Source organism: Caloenas nicobarica, chromosome Z, assembly GCF_036013445.1.
Source record: "Caloenas nicobarica isolate bCalNic1 chromosome Z, bCalNic1.hap1, whole genome shotgun sequence".
In the NCBI taxonomy this organism is placed as follows: Eukaryota; Metazoa; Chordata; class Aves; order Columbiformes; family Columbidae; genus Caloenas; species Caloenas nicobarica.
Genome location: NC_088284.1, coordinates 103,443,114 through 103,454,388, shown reverse-complemented (window position 1 = coordinate 103,454,388; position 11,275 = coordinate 103,443,114). Strand labels below are relative to the sequence as shown.

At 42.5% G+C, this 11,275-nt stretch overlaps 2 protein-coding genes across 4 annotated transcripts in view; one reads left to right on the top strand and one right to left on the bottom strand.

Moving 5' to 3' along the window:
* Positions 1 to 8,643, top strand: part of CC2D1B (coiled-coil and C2 domain containing 1B) — a 34,292-nt gene extending 25,649 nt beyond the window's left edge. The window contains exons 21-25 of one of the 2 annotated variants that reach the window (XM_065655389.1): positions 636 to 687; positions 1,691 to 1,790; positions 5,545 to 5,635; positions 6,112 to 6,242; positions 7,461 to 8,643. In XM_065655389.1, the coding sequence (XP_065511461.1) occupies positions 636 to 687; positions 1,691 to 1,790; positions 5,545 to 5,635; positions 6,112 to 6,231 (363 nt within the window). In that variant the 3' untranslated portion in view covers positions 6,232 to 6,242; positions 7,461 to 8,643. The remainder of the gene's footprint in view (positions 1 to 635; positions 688 to 1,690; positions 1,791 to 5,544; positions 5,636 to 6,111; positions 6,243 to 7,460) is intronic. The other variant, XM_065655388.1, reaches the window with a different exon arrangement.
* Positions 8,600 to 11,275, bottom strand: part of ZFYVE9 (zinc finger FYVE-type containing 9) — a 63,362-nt gene continuing 60,686 nt past the window's right edge. For both annotated transcript variants that reach the window (XM_065655386.1, XM_065655387.1), the window contains one exon: positions 8,600 to 11,064. In XM_065655386.1, coding sequence (XP_065511458.1) covers positions 10,903 to 11,064 — 162 coding nt within the window. In that variant the 3' untranslated portion in view covers positions 8,600 to 10,902. The remainder of the gene's footprint in view (positions 11,065 to 11,275) is intronic.

The following is an 11,275-nucleotide window of genomic DNA, read 5'->3' as shown; positions in this document are numbered from 1 at the left end:
GTTGCTTTTAAACTATTTTGTTTTAAAAGCCAGGTCTCTACTGCTTAGCCAACCCTCAAACACACCACCTTTCTCCTTCACAACTGAAATCAGTTTTGCAAAGTAGCTGCAATAATTAGGTCACATTGTCCTTGTTCAGTCCCCAGAGATTTGGTTTGTACTCCACTTTAGGTTAAAAGTTAATTAATTTTGGTGGCAGATTGATTGTCAGGCAAAATAATAGTAGGGCAATTCCCTGAGTGATTTGCGATGAATTCCTTGTGTAGCTTATTATTCCAACTAATGCAGAAGGAACAGAACTACCGTGTCGTGGAATGTGCGTAGTTTATCATGTAGCTTAACAGCTGCAGTCAGAACTTTATGATGATTGGATTGAGTGTGACCGTGTAGCTTATTGGTGGCTCTTATATTTAAAGTAATGGTTTGGCTTGTTCTTTATCTAGTATTATACTTGTTACCACAAAGAAACCCAAAGATTTTAGTCTTGAATGTACCATGACTCATAATTCAGATAAACCCCTGAACCTCATTTTTCTTGAATAGGTGTAAAAAAGAGCTGGTAATAAAAATGGTTACCACTCTGTATTTTGAAGCAATATCTGATGGTTTTATGTCATGTGTGTCTCTTTTAATAGGAGCAACCTCAAAAGAGTAAAACACCTGTAATTAACAATAACAATTGTCCAGGTTAGTACTTTTTCTGGGACAGAGGGAAAAATGTGGCACCTTGGGAATCGCATGAAAGGGCTGATGGGAGGCTGAAGTCCAGCTGTGCTGGCAGTTTCTTTACCCTCATCCCAATACTGGTGGTAGTTATTGTGTTATGAATTAGTGAAATCATCAAGTTACCAGTCATGCTCCAGCTGTTGCTGTCAGCCCTGCTGGGAGATGGGCCAGGTAAATAAATTTTCCTTATTAGACAAGTCAAATTATTCATTTTAATGTCTCCATGGATTAGATGTTTTTCAGTCAGCTTTTGTGTCCTGTGAGAGTGGCAATTCTGTCGTGATTTTTACTAATCAGCTAACATTTTGAAACCTGGCAAAACATCATCATTGCAGGTTTGTTTTTTTTTTTTTTAAGACAATGTGTCTTTAAACCAACTCAAATACTTTATTTGTACCTTTTGGAAAATACCCCTTTGTACATGGCCATTGAATACCAGTATTAGACTTATGCATTTTAGAATTAATCATCTTGCCCTCTCAATTTGGTTTATCGCTATATTATTTTTTCAATTCTTGCAGTATGCAGCCATCTAGTATCAAAACAGCTTTGAATTCAGTATCCAAATTACTAGTTGGGAATTCATCAAAATGCTCCTTCCCAGTCAGTCCAACCTTCCTATGCTTTTTCCTTATTATTTCATACCTTTTTTTAGCCACGGACACTCTGTTTAATTGCTGAAAGACCTAGATTCTCCAAGTTTTGGCTCTCCAGTAATTTGCTGTCACCTCCTCACGATGACTTGGTGTTCTGTCCCTGTAAAGTGGGGGTGACGGGGATGAACTGTTGCACAGGGACACCGACTTGATAATGACTGACCCAGCCTCCTGAGAACGAGTTTCATATGGATGTGAAGTGTCTTTCACAGATGGGCCAAACTGAGATAAACAGAGATCTGAGTTGTAGAGCACTGCAAAATTTGACTTTCACAGCTTTCTTTCATTTTTCTATGTCTTGACTGTAGAATACAACCAGTTGTTTAAGTTAAACATCAACCGAAATCACAGAGGTTTTCGACGAGCAATTCGGTCCAAAGGAATTAAATTCGAAGTATTTCATAAAGGGTAAGTTTATAGTTTGCTCCCCCCTCATTGCTTCTCTGAAAGGAGTGTTGTAGCTGAAATTTATGAAGCACAGTGTTTAAGTTAGCAATAAAGAGTTGTCTAGATCTCCTGTCTGAGAAGTCCTTTCAAAATGTGCCTGAGCTCTGTGTTTTCCCCTGAGAGGATGAAAAATGCAGAGGTTCAGTGAAATTGGTTCATAACTGGCAGATCAGTTGAGGATTAGTGTGTTAAGAGGAACTGATGAGACTGAGAAGGTAATGAATGATTCAGCTTCAAATCATTTTGATTCTTATCCAAGCTGGTTTTAGTCATCAGGACTAGCAGATTTAAACGTCATGTGGGGAGAACTTGGTAGAATAATGAAGTACAAGTGGTAGCAAAATACGAAAAAGCAGATGAGAGATGATGGCAGAACTAGTGTTATGTTTTTCTATTTATCTTTGTTCTGAGGATCTTATAGTATTTACTGAACACTGCCAGTAAACTGTTTGACTGTCTTGAGAGAGACAGACTCACCTCATCTCGGAGATCAAGATGAAATAGATGTTAAGAATTGATAATGTTCAGGGAAGTTGTCCTTTATCTGGGCTCATTACTCATTTATTCAAAATGTGAGTGGCCTATATTCATTAATTCCTGAGCTGGTTGTGATCCATGACTTGGATGGGATGTTAGATAACCTGGTTTTGTCTCGCTGGTGCTTTGTGGTATTCTTTGTTTCTATTACTGAGACATGCAGAAATGATCCATAGCTTCCCTGAGGTGGTTTTCAGATTGTAGGTGTTTTAATTTGTGAGCTGAAGTCCCATTGTTTTTACTCCAGATCTTCCATTTACATGTCCATTGAAGCAAAAGCTGATTTTCTTTCTTTATCAATCCTTTATCAATCTCTGTTGTTCAAGATTTCACTGTTAGAGATCCTGCCTCTTTTGCAGAGAACTGTTAAGCATTTACATTTCTTTAAAACCTTTTCCCCTCTCTTTTGCATACTGTTGCGCATATGGGGTATATCCTATTCTCTCACCAGCTGGAGCTATGCTTGTTTTTAAGGTCTGAGCTCAGGCTCAAGTTCACCCATTGGGAAACACTCTCCATTAATTCACAAGTTGTATGCCAGCTTCAGATTTGCCTTTGAAGCCTTTTTGAAGATTAGCAAGAAAATCTGTGTGAGTTGTCTCTTTTCGGGTTCTGATTTTTTTTGTTCATAGAGCAGGAATCCAGCAAGTCGAAGAGACACTTGTCTCGGGACAAAATAGCAACTGGGAAGGAGCAAAATAAGCAATGCCCACTGTGACCTTCTCCTGGCCATCTTCTTAGGAGAAAGGAGAGGATTAAGTGATCCAGGCTCTTCTCTAAATGCTGTCTGCGCACTGTCTTCAAGACTATAAATGAATAATGCTTTCAGAAATGCTTGTAGATGTTGTAGTTTTGGGGTCTCTGATCACTCTTTGACCACCTCCCAGGAATTATTTTATCGCAGTGAGCAAAGGGGGACTTGTTTCAGGTCAGATATATATTAAACTTCAGTTTAAAAAACACTTTCAGGTAAAAACCCCGTAAAGTATTTTTCCAAAGGAAATAGCTCTCCTTAAACCTCTGCTAAAAGCTTCTGAAGATAAAAGGAGATTTCCCCAGAGCTGTTTCTGAAGCCATGGCCTAGAGCAAGTTCACATTTTTCACTGCAAACCCCCTAGAACTCATCAGGGAGGAATCAGTCTTTATTGTTTCTTGAATTATAAGTTGGGAAAACGCTTTAAAAAAATTCATGTAGAAGAATTGCTGATTCTCTTTTTAAGTTTATGAACAAAATGTCCAACATACTGCAGTACAGTTATGTAATCCTTCTTCATTGTAAGGTGCTTGTGAAGTAAAGGAAGTGTTCTAGCATGTAAGCTAAGAAATTCTGAACTTTTAGAAATGATTTTGTGAGTCTACTGTAACCTCATTGATGGAGAACACATCTTTGAAAGGCTTCCTGCCCACAGAATTCACAGGCATCACATTTAGAAGCAGCACTGGCAGCCCTTGAGGCACCTGCAGGATTATTTTCCTTTACTACAGCAATTTGCGTTGAGATGGACAAACTTGACAACTAAGAAGCACTTTAACTGAGCTGGCGTCTTTCAAGTCCTTCAGCAACAGGTTTTTGGAACAGAGGTACTTCCCAGCAACGCCTCACCATGTGTTCCAGCAGGTTCAGAGCCGTGCTCTGGTGCTCTTCTTCCTGTCTAAAGTGTCCGAGCTCCCTCCCACGAGCTCGCTAACAGTACCTGACCATTGTCCTCATCTATAGAGGTTCTATAGGAGCTGTAGCATCGCTGACAGCATTTCTGAGCACCCAAGGCAGAAAGTGAGGTCAAAGTCTGGGTGATGGGTTCCTTATACTGCGGTTGCAATGAGCCATTTGGAGAATCTGTGACTGAAGCAGCCATAGAGGTGGTGGATGTGAGGAAACAACCTCACTCCTTTTCCAGGCAGAGATTTTAGACAATTGGGTTCTCAGATGTTGATGTGGAAGTTGCAGGCACGTCTGGGATTAATGTGCCGGTTACCCCGGCCACTGATGACACGATCCTGAGGATCCATGTAACGATCTTCAGAGTGTTCATTGCACATGTCAGGTCTTGTTGAAGAAGGGTGGATGTTTTGGGGATGTTTTTGTTAGTTTGGTTTCCTAAAGAGAATGGCATAAAAAAATGAAACTTCAGAATTCCTGGCAGGTTTCCTATCTAGAGCAGGACGGGCATGGCCGGTTGGCTCTCCTGCCTCCAGATCTCTAGATTTTAGTTGTTTATCAAACCTTTTGGAGACAGATTCAGGGAAATACTTGGATAGAGGCACAGAAATCTAGAGCTTTGAGCTGCGCACTTCTGTGGAATGAGTGTGTTTTAGTCTCAGCTGTGGCCTTTTGGAGGAGTTTGTCTGGATAAGGATTGCAACACTTGTCTCTGTTAAGGTAAAGGTGGGTCCCTTGCTGATAAAACTTAAACAGAAGTGACTGTAGCAGAGAAGCGTCGATTGTTTTCCTTACAGGATGAAAGTGTTCTGTGTTTAACTTCAGCAGACTAGAAATTCTAAAATCATAGTTCTTGAGTGTTAAATCTAACAGTATGAAGGTGAGTCAAAACAATAGCTGAAATGAAATGTTTTACTTGTTGAAATTGAGTGTTTTGATTTATCAAGATGAAACAGAATGATTCATCCAACTTTTTCCTAATAAGCAGTTTGCCAAAACCAGCATGTGCCTGTGAAATGTTTGTTTTGGTGAGAGATGCAGCTTCCTTGGGAAATTTTTCAGCCTGTTCTGTTAAACAGCCTGTGGCAGCAGATTGCTGTCTGTCCTGGCTGTTGCTGTCTGTCCTGGCTGTTGCTGTCTGTCCTGGCTGTTGCTGTCTGTCCTGGCTGTTGCTGTCTGTCCTGGCTGTCAGGCCATTCTTTCCTGTCACCCTGTGCAGGGACAGAAGCTGCTGCCATTCCAAGCGCTGGTTTAGTTGATTGTTTTTCTTCACTACTGTCCTCATCTTCAATTTGCTTGCAAGAGAATAATGTAAAAAAATCAGTATTTCTGTATCTTGTAGTCTACTTCTCTCAGGGTTTGCCCCTCGTACCCTGGTTTGCAGGGTTCTGGCAGCATCTCGACTCGCCCTCCTGGATGCAGTGGTGGTGCAAATAGTGATGACTCCTTAGCCTGATTTCTCTTTAATGTTAAAAAAAGCCCTCACCCATTCCACTAAGGAAGATTTCTGTGAAACAGGTCCTTTTTCAGAAGTGACAAGCAAGTGGGGACAGCACACTTGAAACTGGAAAAGCTGGAATCAGAATGTGAAGTCAGAGAGATCATCGAGGTATGTTTTCTGGGTGAGGTGTGTTCTTCTGCAAATTTTCTATATCAAGATAGTTTTCTTTGTCAGGACCAAAAAATCAGGCGATTCCCACAAATATCCATATTGGTAGCTAACAAGTCAAAGGGTTAAGCAAAGACCGACACAGCAGGGAGAGAGCTGCCATAAGGTCCAGAAGGAGATCACTAAGTGAAGCCTTAAAAAGTAAAAATCCCTCGGGCTGTGTCACACACACGCTCAGGACACGGCTGCCCCTGGAGCCCGTTCGTACCTGGGCTGGGTGTTCGGCCGCAGAGGTGGCGCTGCCCTCGGTCCAGCTGAGCGGTGAATCTGGGGGAGCGCGGGGCTGCGACGGCCCCCAGCAATCTCTGTCATCTTCTGGTCAGGGGGGAATAAAGTCAGTGCTTGCCTGAGGCGCTACAGTTGGACATTATCACTTCTATGTGTGATAACCGCACTTCTCTTTGTGGCTCTTTCAGATTTTTGATGGCAGAAAACCCACTGGAGGGAAACTGGAGGTGAAAGTGAGACTCAGGGAGCCCCTCAGTGGTCAAGATCTTCAAACGATCACAGAAAACTGGCTGGTCCTTGAGCATTAGTTCTGTCTGAGGTATGAACGCTGCGGCGAAAGATGTTCTGGCCAGAACTTGCCAGGGCTACAGATCAACTCTGCTTGAATAATGTCATTGTCGACATTGACCCAATTACATAGCTCTGGCTTTGACACCATTTGTCTTTATATTTGTAGTGGTGAGCTGACATAATTTCAGAAACGAGGTTACAGAATCTCTGAGTTTGTAAATCAGAGATGCCATTTCACAATCCCTTGAAATGCAGGGAGAACTTCTAGCATCACCTTTATTTAGAATAATATTTAGAAAATAAGGTTGACTAATCCTTTCTAGGAGAGAGGGTTCTTTCCATCCATCCTTATTGTTAGCAAAAAAGCTTTCAGGGTTAGCAAGGACCCTTCTTCCATGACTAGAAGCTAGAGAAGGGTGTTTGTTTGCCCCATGAAGTCTGCTTGGCTTCATTTGAAAGGGAAACTATCAGAGATGGGCTTTCTTCTGGATACTTGAGGCTTCTTGGCAGGGAGAAACAGTTGAATCCAGGCTACCCAAAAATCTGTGCCTGGTGCTCACTGTGCTCTTTATCAAGTACAAAAGACGAGCTGTGTGCTGCCACAGCAGCTCTATAGTGCAAGGATGAAAAAGAGGTCAGCTACCCTATGGAAACTGCTCAGTTTTGGGGCTCATCTTCCTTTCTCATACATTCTAGGTATCGTAAATTCTCCCTTCCAAAAAAAAAAAAAAAATCAAACATTTTGGTGTTGGTTTTTTTTAAAGCTATTTTCTACATAAAGTTATGGAAGGGTAAGAAGTACCAGAAGTCCATCTACCTGTGGAAGCTGTAATTCACCCTACTGTTATATAGGTTTTATAATCACTTTTAATTACACGGTGACATACTCTTATTTCTCCCAGACTCAGAACACAAATTGGAGACACATGGCAGAATTGCTGTTTCATGGGCATCGCTTTGTCTTTAGAGCAATTGATACAGCAACCTAAATAACCTCCATTTAGCGCATCTTTGTAGACAGCATTTTTTAGACAATCTGTTGTTTGAAAAGTACATCTGATGTTTGAAAGAAATTCAGATTAGTTGGACACAATCACTGATATCGTGAAACTGAGGTCCTCACTTCTCCCACAGCTTATGTTGATCATCCAGAAAATTCATGTCAGCATTTTATGTATAATTGGGCCTTGAATTGTGAACATCCATTAAATGCTGCATCAAGTCGTGTTTGTTTGTTTTTTTCCAGATCCATTGGAACGCAAGAAGATGTGGGATGAACGTATGTAGAAAGATGCTGCTAGCTGCAAGCACCAAAGATGTTAAAAGAATGCACTACTGAACCTAATGTCTATTTTGATAACAGCCATAGTGCTTATTAATAACTTTAAGGCAAATGTAAGGCTCTGGAAATCGCTGCTGCAGGGGATTGTTACTAGTCTACACAAAATAGACAGAATTGCCTTAACGTGGGACTACTAATGTAGCTCCAGGATGAATGTTAACGTTAACTATGCATAGCGGTGTGTGACAAGTTCAGCCTCTTAAAAATTCCCTGAGGCAGCGCAGAAACTTTTCAGTCAAGTCACAGGTAAGACCTTTCCCAGAATTCATTTTTTCAAGCGTACAAGCAGCCAACGTGGTACAGTGAACAGTCTGCTACCGCTTTTTCTGTTCTCTCTTATTGAGGCCTGTTTGCTTTGGGTTTTTTGTTTCCTAAAATAGAGGAGAGAGACATCCGGCAGCAACCTAGCAGCCAGGCGTCCCTCCTCTGCCCATGCCATCGCGACACAAAGCTCAATGGGATGTTGCCTTTCAGAAGAAAAGGGCGCGGGGCTTCTAGCGGCAGGTGTTTACAGATCTACGTGTTTGTTCTGGCTCCCAGTTGTCTGCCATGCTTGCTGCACTGCCTGCTCAGTGCAGCCCGGGTACTGTGCCTTCATCCTTTTTCTTTTTTTAATTTTAAAAAAGGAGGGGAAAAAAAAAAGTATGCTAGACTCTGTTGCTTCCCAAATGTTCCTTGTATTTTTACAGAGACAGGCTTTTACAGTTCTTCCAGGTGATGGGGAAAATAGCCACTCTTTGTCACGTAGAAAAACAGATTATGAGTATTTTCAGGAATGCTTTTGATCAGCAGCGTATAAAACAATGGTACCAAATATGTTTGTGTTTTTAAATCTCGGTGAGGTAACAGAAATGAGTGATGTGAAAGGAGAGGCCGTGCCTGCCCTGGGCAGTGGGAGCTCCGGCACCCGCTGTTGGCGTCGGGCGAGTTTGCAGACAGAACAGAGAACAGACAAGGCAGTGCTGCCTCTGCCTTCTGAGCAGATGAAGACAGTACAGTGTTTGGGTTTTAATTTCAATAAATTTAATATACAAAACTACATGTCGAAAATAAAAATATAATATGCAGTTTTTTGCAGTGTTAACTAACTGAATTTTTAAAGTACAATTTTTTTTCTAAAACAAGTACTCATTTCTTGACAACATGGTAATTAAGGTCATTTAAAAGGCTATGGTTGAAGCAAACATGTCAGTCACCAGTTGATAATGTTTTGCACAAACATAATCCAAACCTAAAAGACCTTTGGGGCAAAGGAAGAGAAGATAAAGATTTTTTTTCACCTCTTTTACTGCATTATTAAGCATAACAATGCAACTAAGGTAACTGGAAAGCCACTGCTGTGGCAAAGCTGGAGAGCAGGCTGGAGAAGGGAGGTGGTTACTTGGTTTGTAGAACGTTCTTCCAGCTGCGGAATCTTTCCTGCACCAGGTAGCGCAGCGCTGTGTCCCAACAGTGCGCGGGGAGTTTGAAAGTCACCTCAGTCCTGTTCCGCTGCACAAATCCATAGGAAGGCTGCTGATTGTGCAGTAGCTCAAGGTTTGTCCATCGTGAAACTTTAAATAAGCTGCGTGAAGCCAGCCACCTCTCCCCAAACACCAGAGGTAAGGTTGCACTCTGGTGTAACTCACCCGTTCAGGTGTAGCCATGTGCTACCTCTTGCTGGCCAGCACTCAGTCTGGAGTTGCAGCCTGGTTCTCTGACCGGCCTTCTCCCAGTGCTGGGTGGTGACTGCTGTAATTTGCAGTATTGGATTTGTCAGACTTCACTTTCTTTTTAAAAAGCAGTAGCTATTTATTCACAACTGCGCTCTGTACATACACTGCGCTGTCCTTACATAAAATACATTGCTATGCGTGCAGTTACCTTTTCCTTTGCCCAGCTGGTGCTGTATATTTGTTTAAAACATAGAGCATCAGTCTCACAGTAGCCTCGCGCTTCCCTTTCTATTTGAAAGGCCGCCTGTGTTACTCACATAGAGCAAAACCAAAATAATCCTCTCTGCATCCACCAGAACATGCTGATGATGCAAGGTCTGAAAGAGACTGTGTTGACCATAACTGAGCCACTCTCTTCCCAAATTAATTTTCTGTAGAGGCAGGTGGGGAAACCTTCCCCCTGTTCTGGGGAGGGACTCAGCTGCTTTGCACGGCTCTGGCTAAACAAGCCAAACCCCTTCTCCTGCCCTCAGCTCTTCCCTCTGCTGAGCAGTTTTCCGTGGAGACAGTAAGAATGTGGAACCACATTTCCTCTGGCTGACTCTCAACTCCAGCTTCACAGATGTGAGCAGCTGCTATCCTTACTCATGCCCTCTCAGGTGAGACCAAGAGCACTGGGCCAGTGCAAGTGTTCAGAGCTGACCAGAAAGCCTTTTTTTGTTTGTTTGTTTTCAGCAGAACATGCAAACCCAGCTGCTCTATTCTGTTATCACAGGTAAGCTTTTACACAGTGCTGCTAATACGAAGTGCGAGCTCTCTTGCAGTACGTGACACTGGCATTAGCTACAGCACACAACAGGGAGGACACTGAAAGCTGCCCTGGGTGTTCCTTTTCTTCAAAAAGCAGGACCTACAGGGAAGAGGAATGAGATATAACTGCACTTTAGGGCTAATATTTCCTCTGCTTCATACAGATTTGTAAACAAAGTACAGAATAGCAGAGGTGGTCTGGGAGATTATAGAAATCTGCCCAGGTGACAAGTTTTTATAGTAAATAGAGGAAAAAAGTAAACTAGCCTATAACACACACAGACCTGCAGTTTACATAATACCGCACCTGCCTGCCCTTCTGCTCGTTTGGATGCATAAACAAATGGAGTTATGGCTGAGTAATCGTTCCACATCTCTCAAGGACTACTCCAAGCGTATTTCAACCAATAATCTGGTTAAAATAATGTAAACGTTGCTTTTTAATGTCTACAGAATAACCACAAACGGCATTATGATGAGGTCAGCACGGAGGTCTTGATTGTTGTTTCTTATGTGTCCATCTACAAACAGTACAAGATTGGAGTTTCACTTTTTATTTACGCCCCAGTGATCTTTGCACCCGTTTGAGCATTTAGAGTACACGACTGTAAGTCTTTAAACATGAGCATTTCTCTAAACAGTAACAGAAGTGGAGTAGCTGCAAGGATAGCATAGCCATGTTGTAGTATAGAAGCTGCCCTGAACCTCTGGTTGTTGACAATGCATAGAAGATTTAGAATTATGGAACAACTGTCCCTCCCTCCTCCCCCCACTTTCCCCCCCAATAGTGTTAACAAAAGCTTAATTTTTCCAGTTTTAAAGTGCAAATGATTCAGATACAACTGCTGCTGGAACAGGTCTGAACAGAAAATGAAGTCCTCTTATGAGATGTTCTCCAGGATATAAAAGATGAGCTCCATGACGACGGGCCCCTCGCTGAGCTGACATGCCCCTCCATGAATCACCGGCACTAAGGCACTGTCCAGGTCATTCATGTACTGCGAGGGCAGGGGCTGCCCGTTGCTCCCAGCTTGGTAACCAACCTACAAAACACAAAGGGTGGGTTTACAGAGAGCGGGACGCAAGTGTGGGGCAGGAAAGGGGAGGTGCAGGGCAGCGGGATGAGCTGTGTGAGGTGCTGTGGTCTCTGCCCCGCAGCAGTCGGGCACTTCAGTGGGACGTAACAGGCACTAAAGCAGCTTTTCCACTTGTTTTTGTTCCTCCTTGTTTGCCCAGTGGCTGCCTAGACAAAAG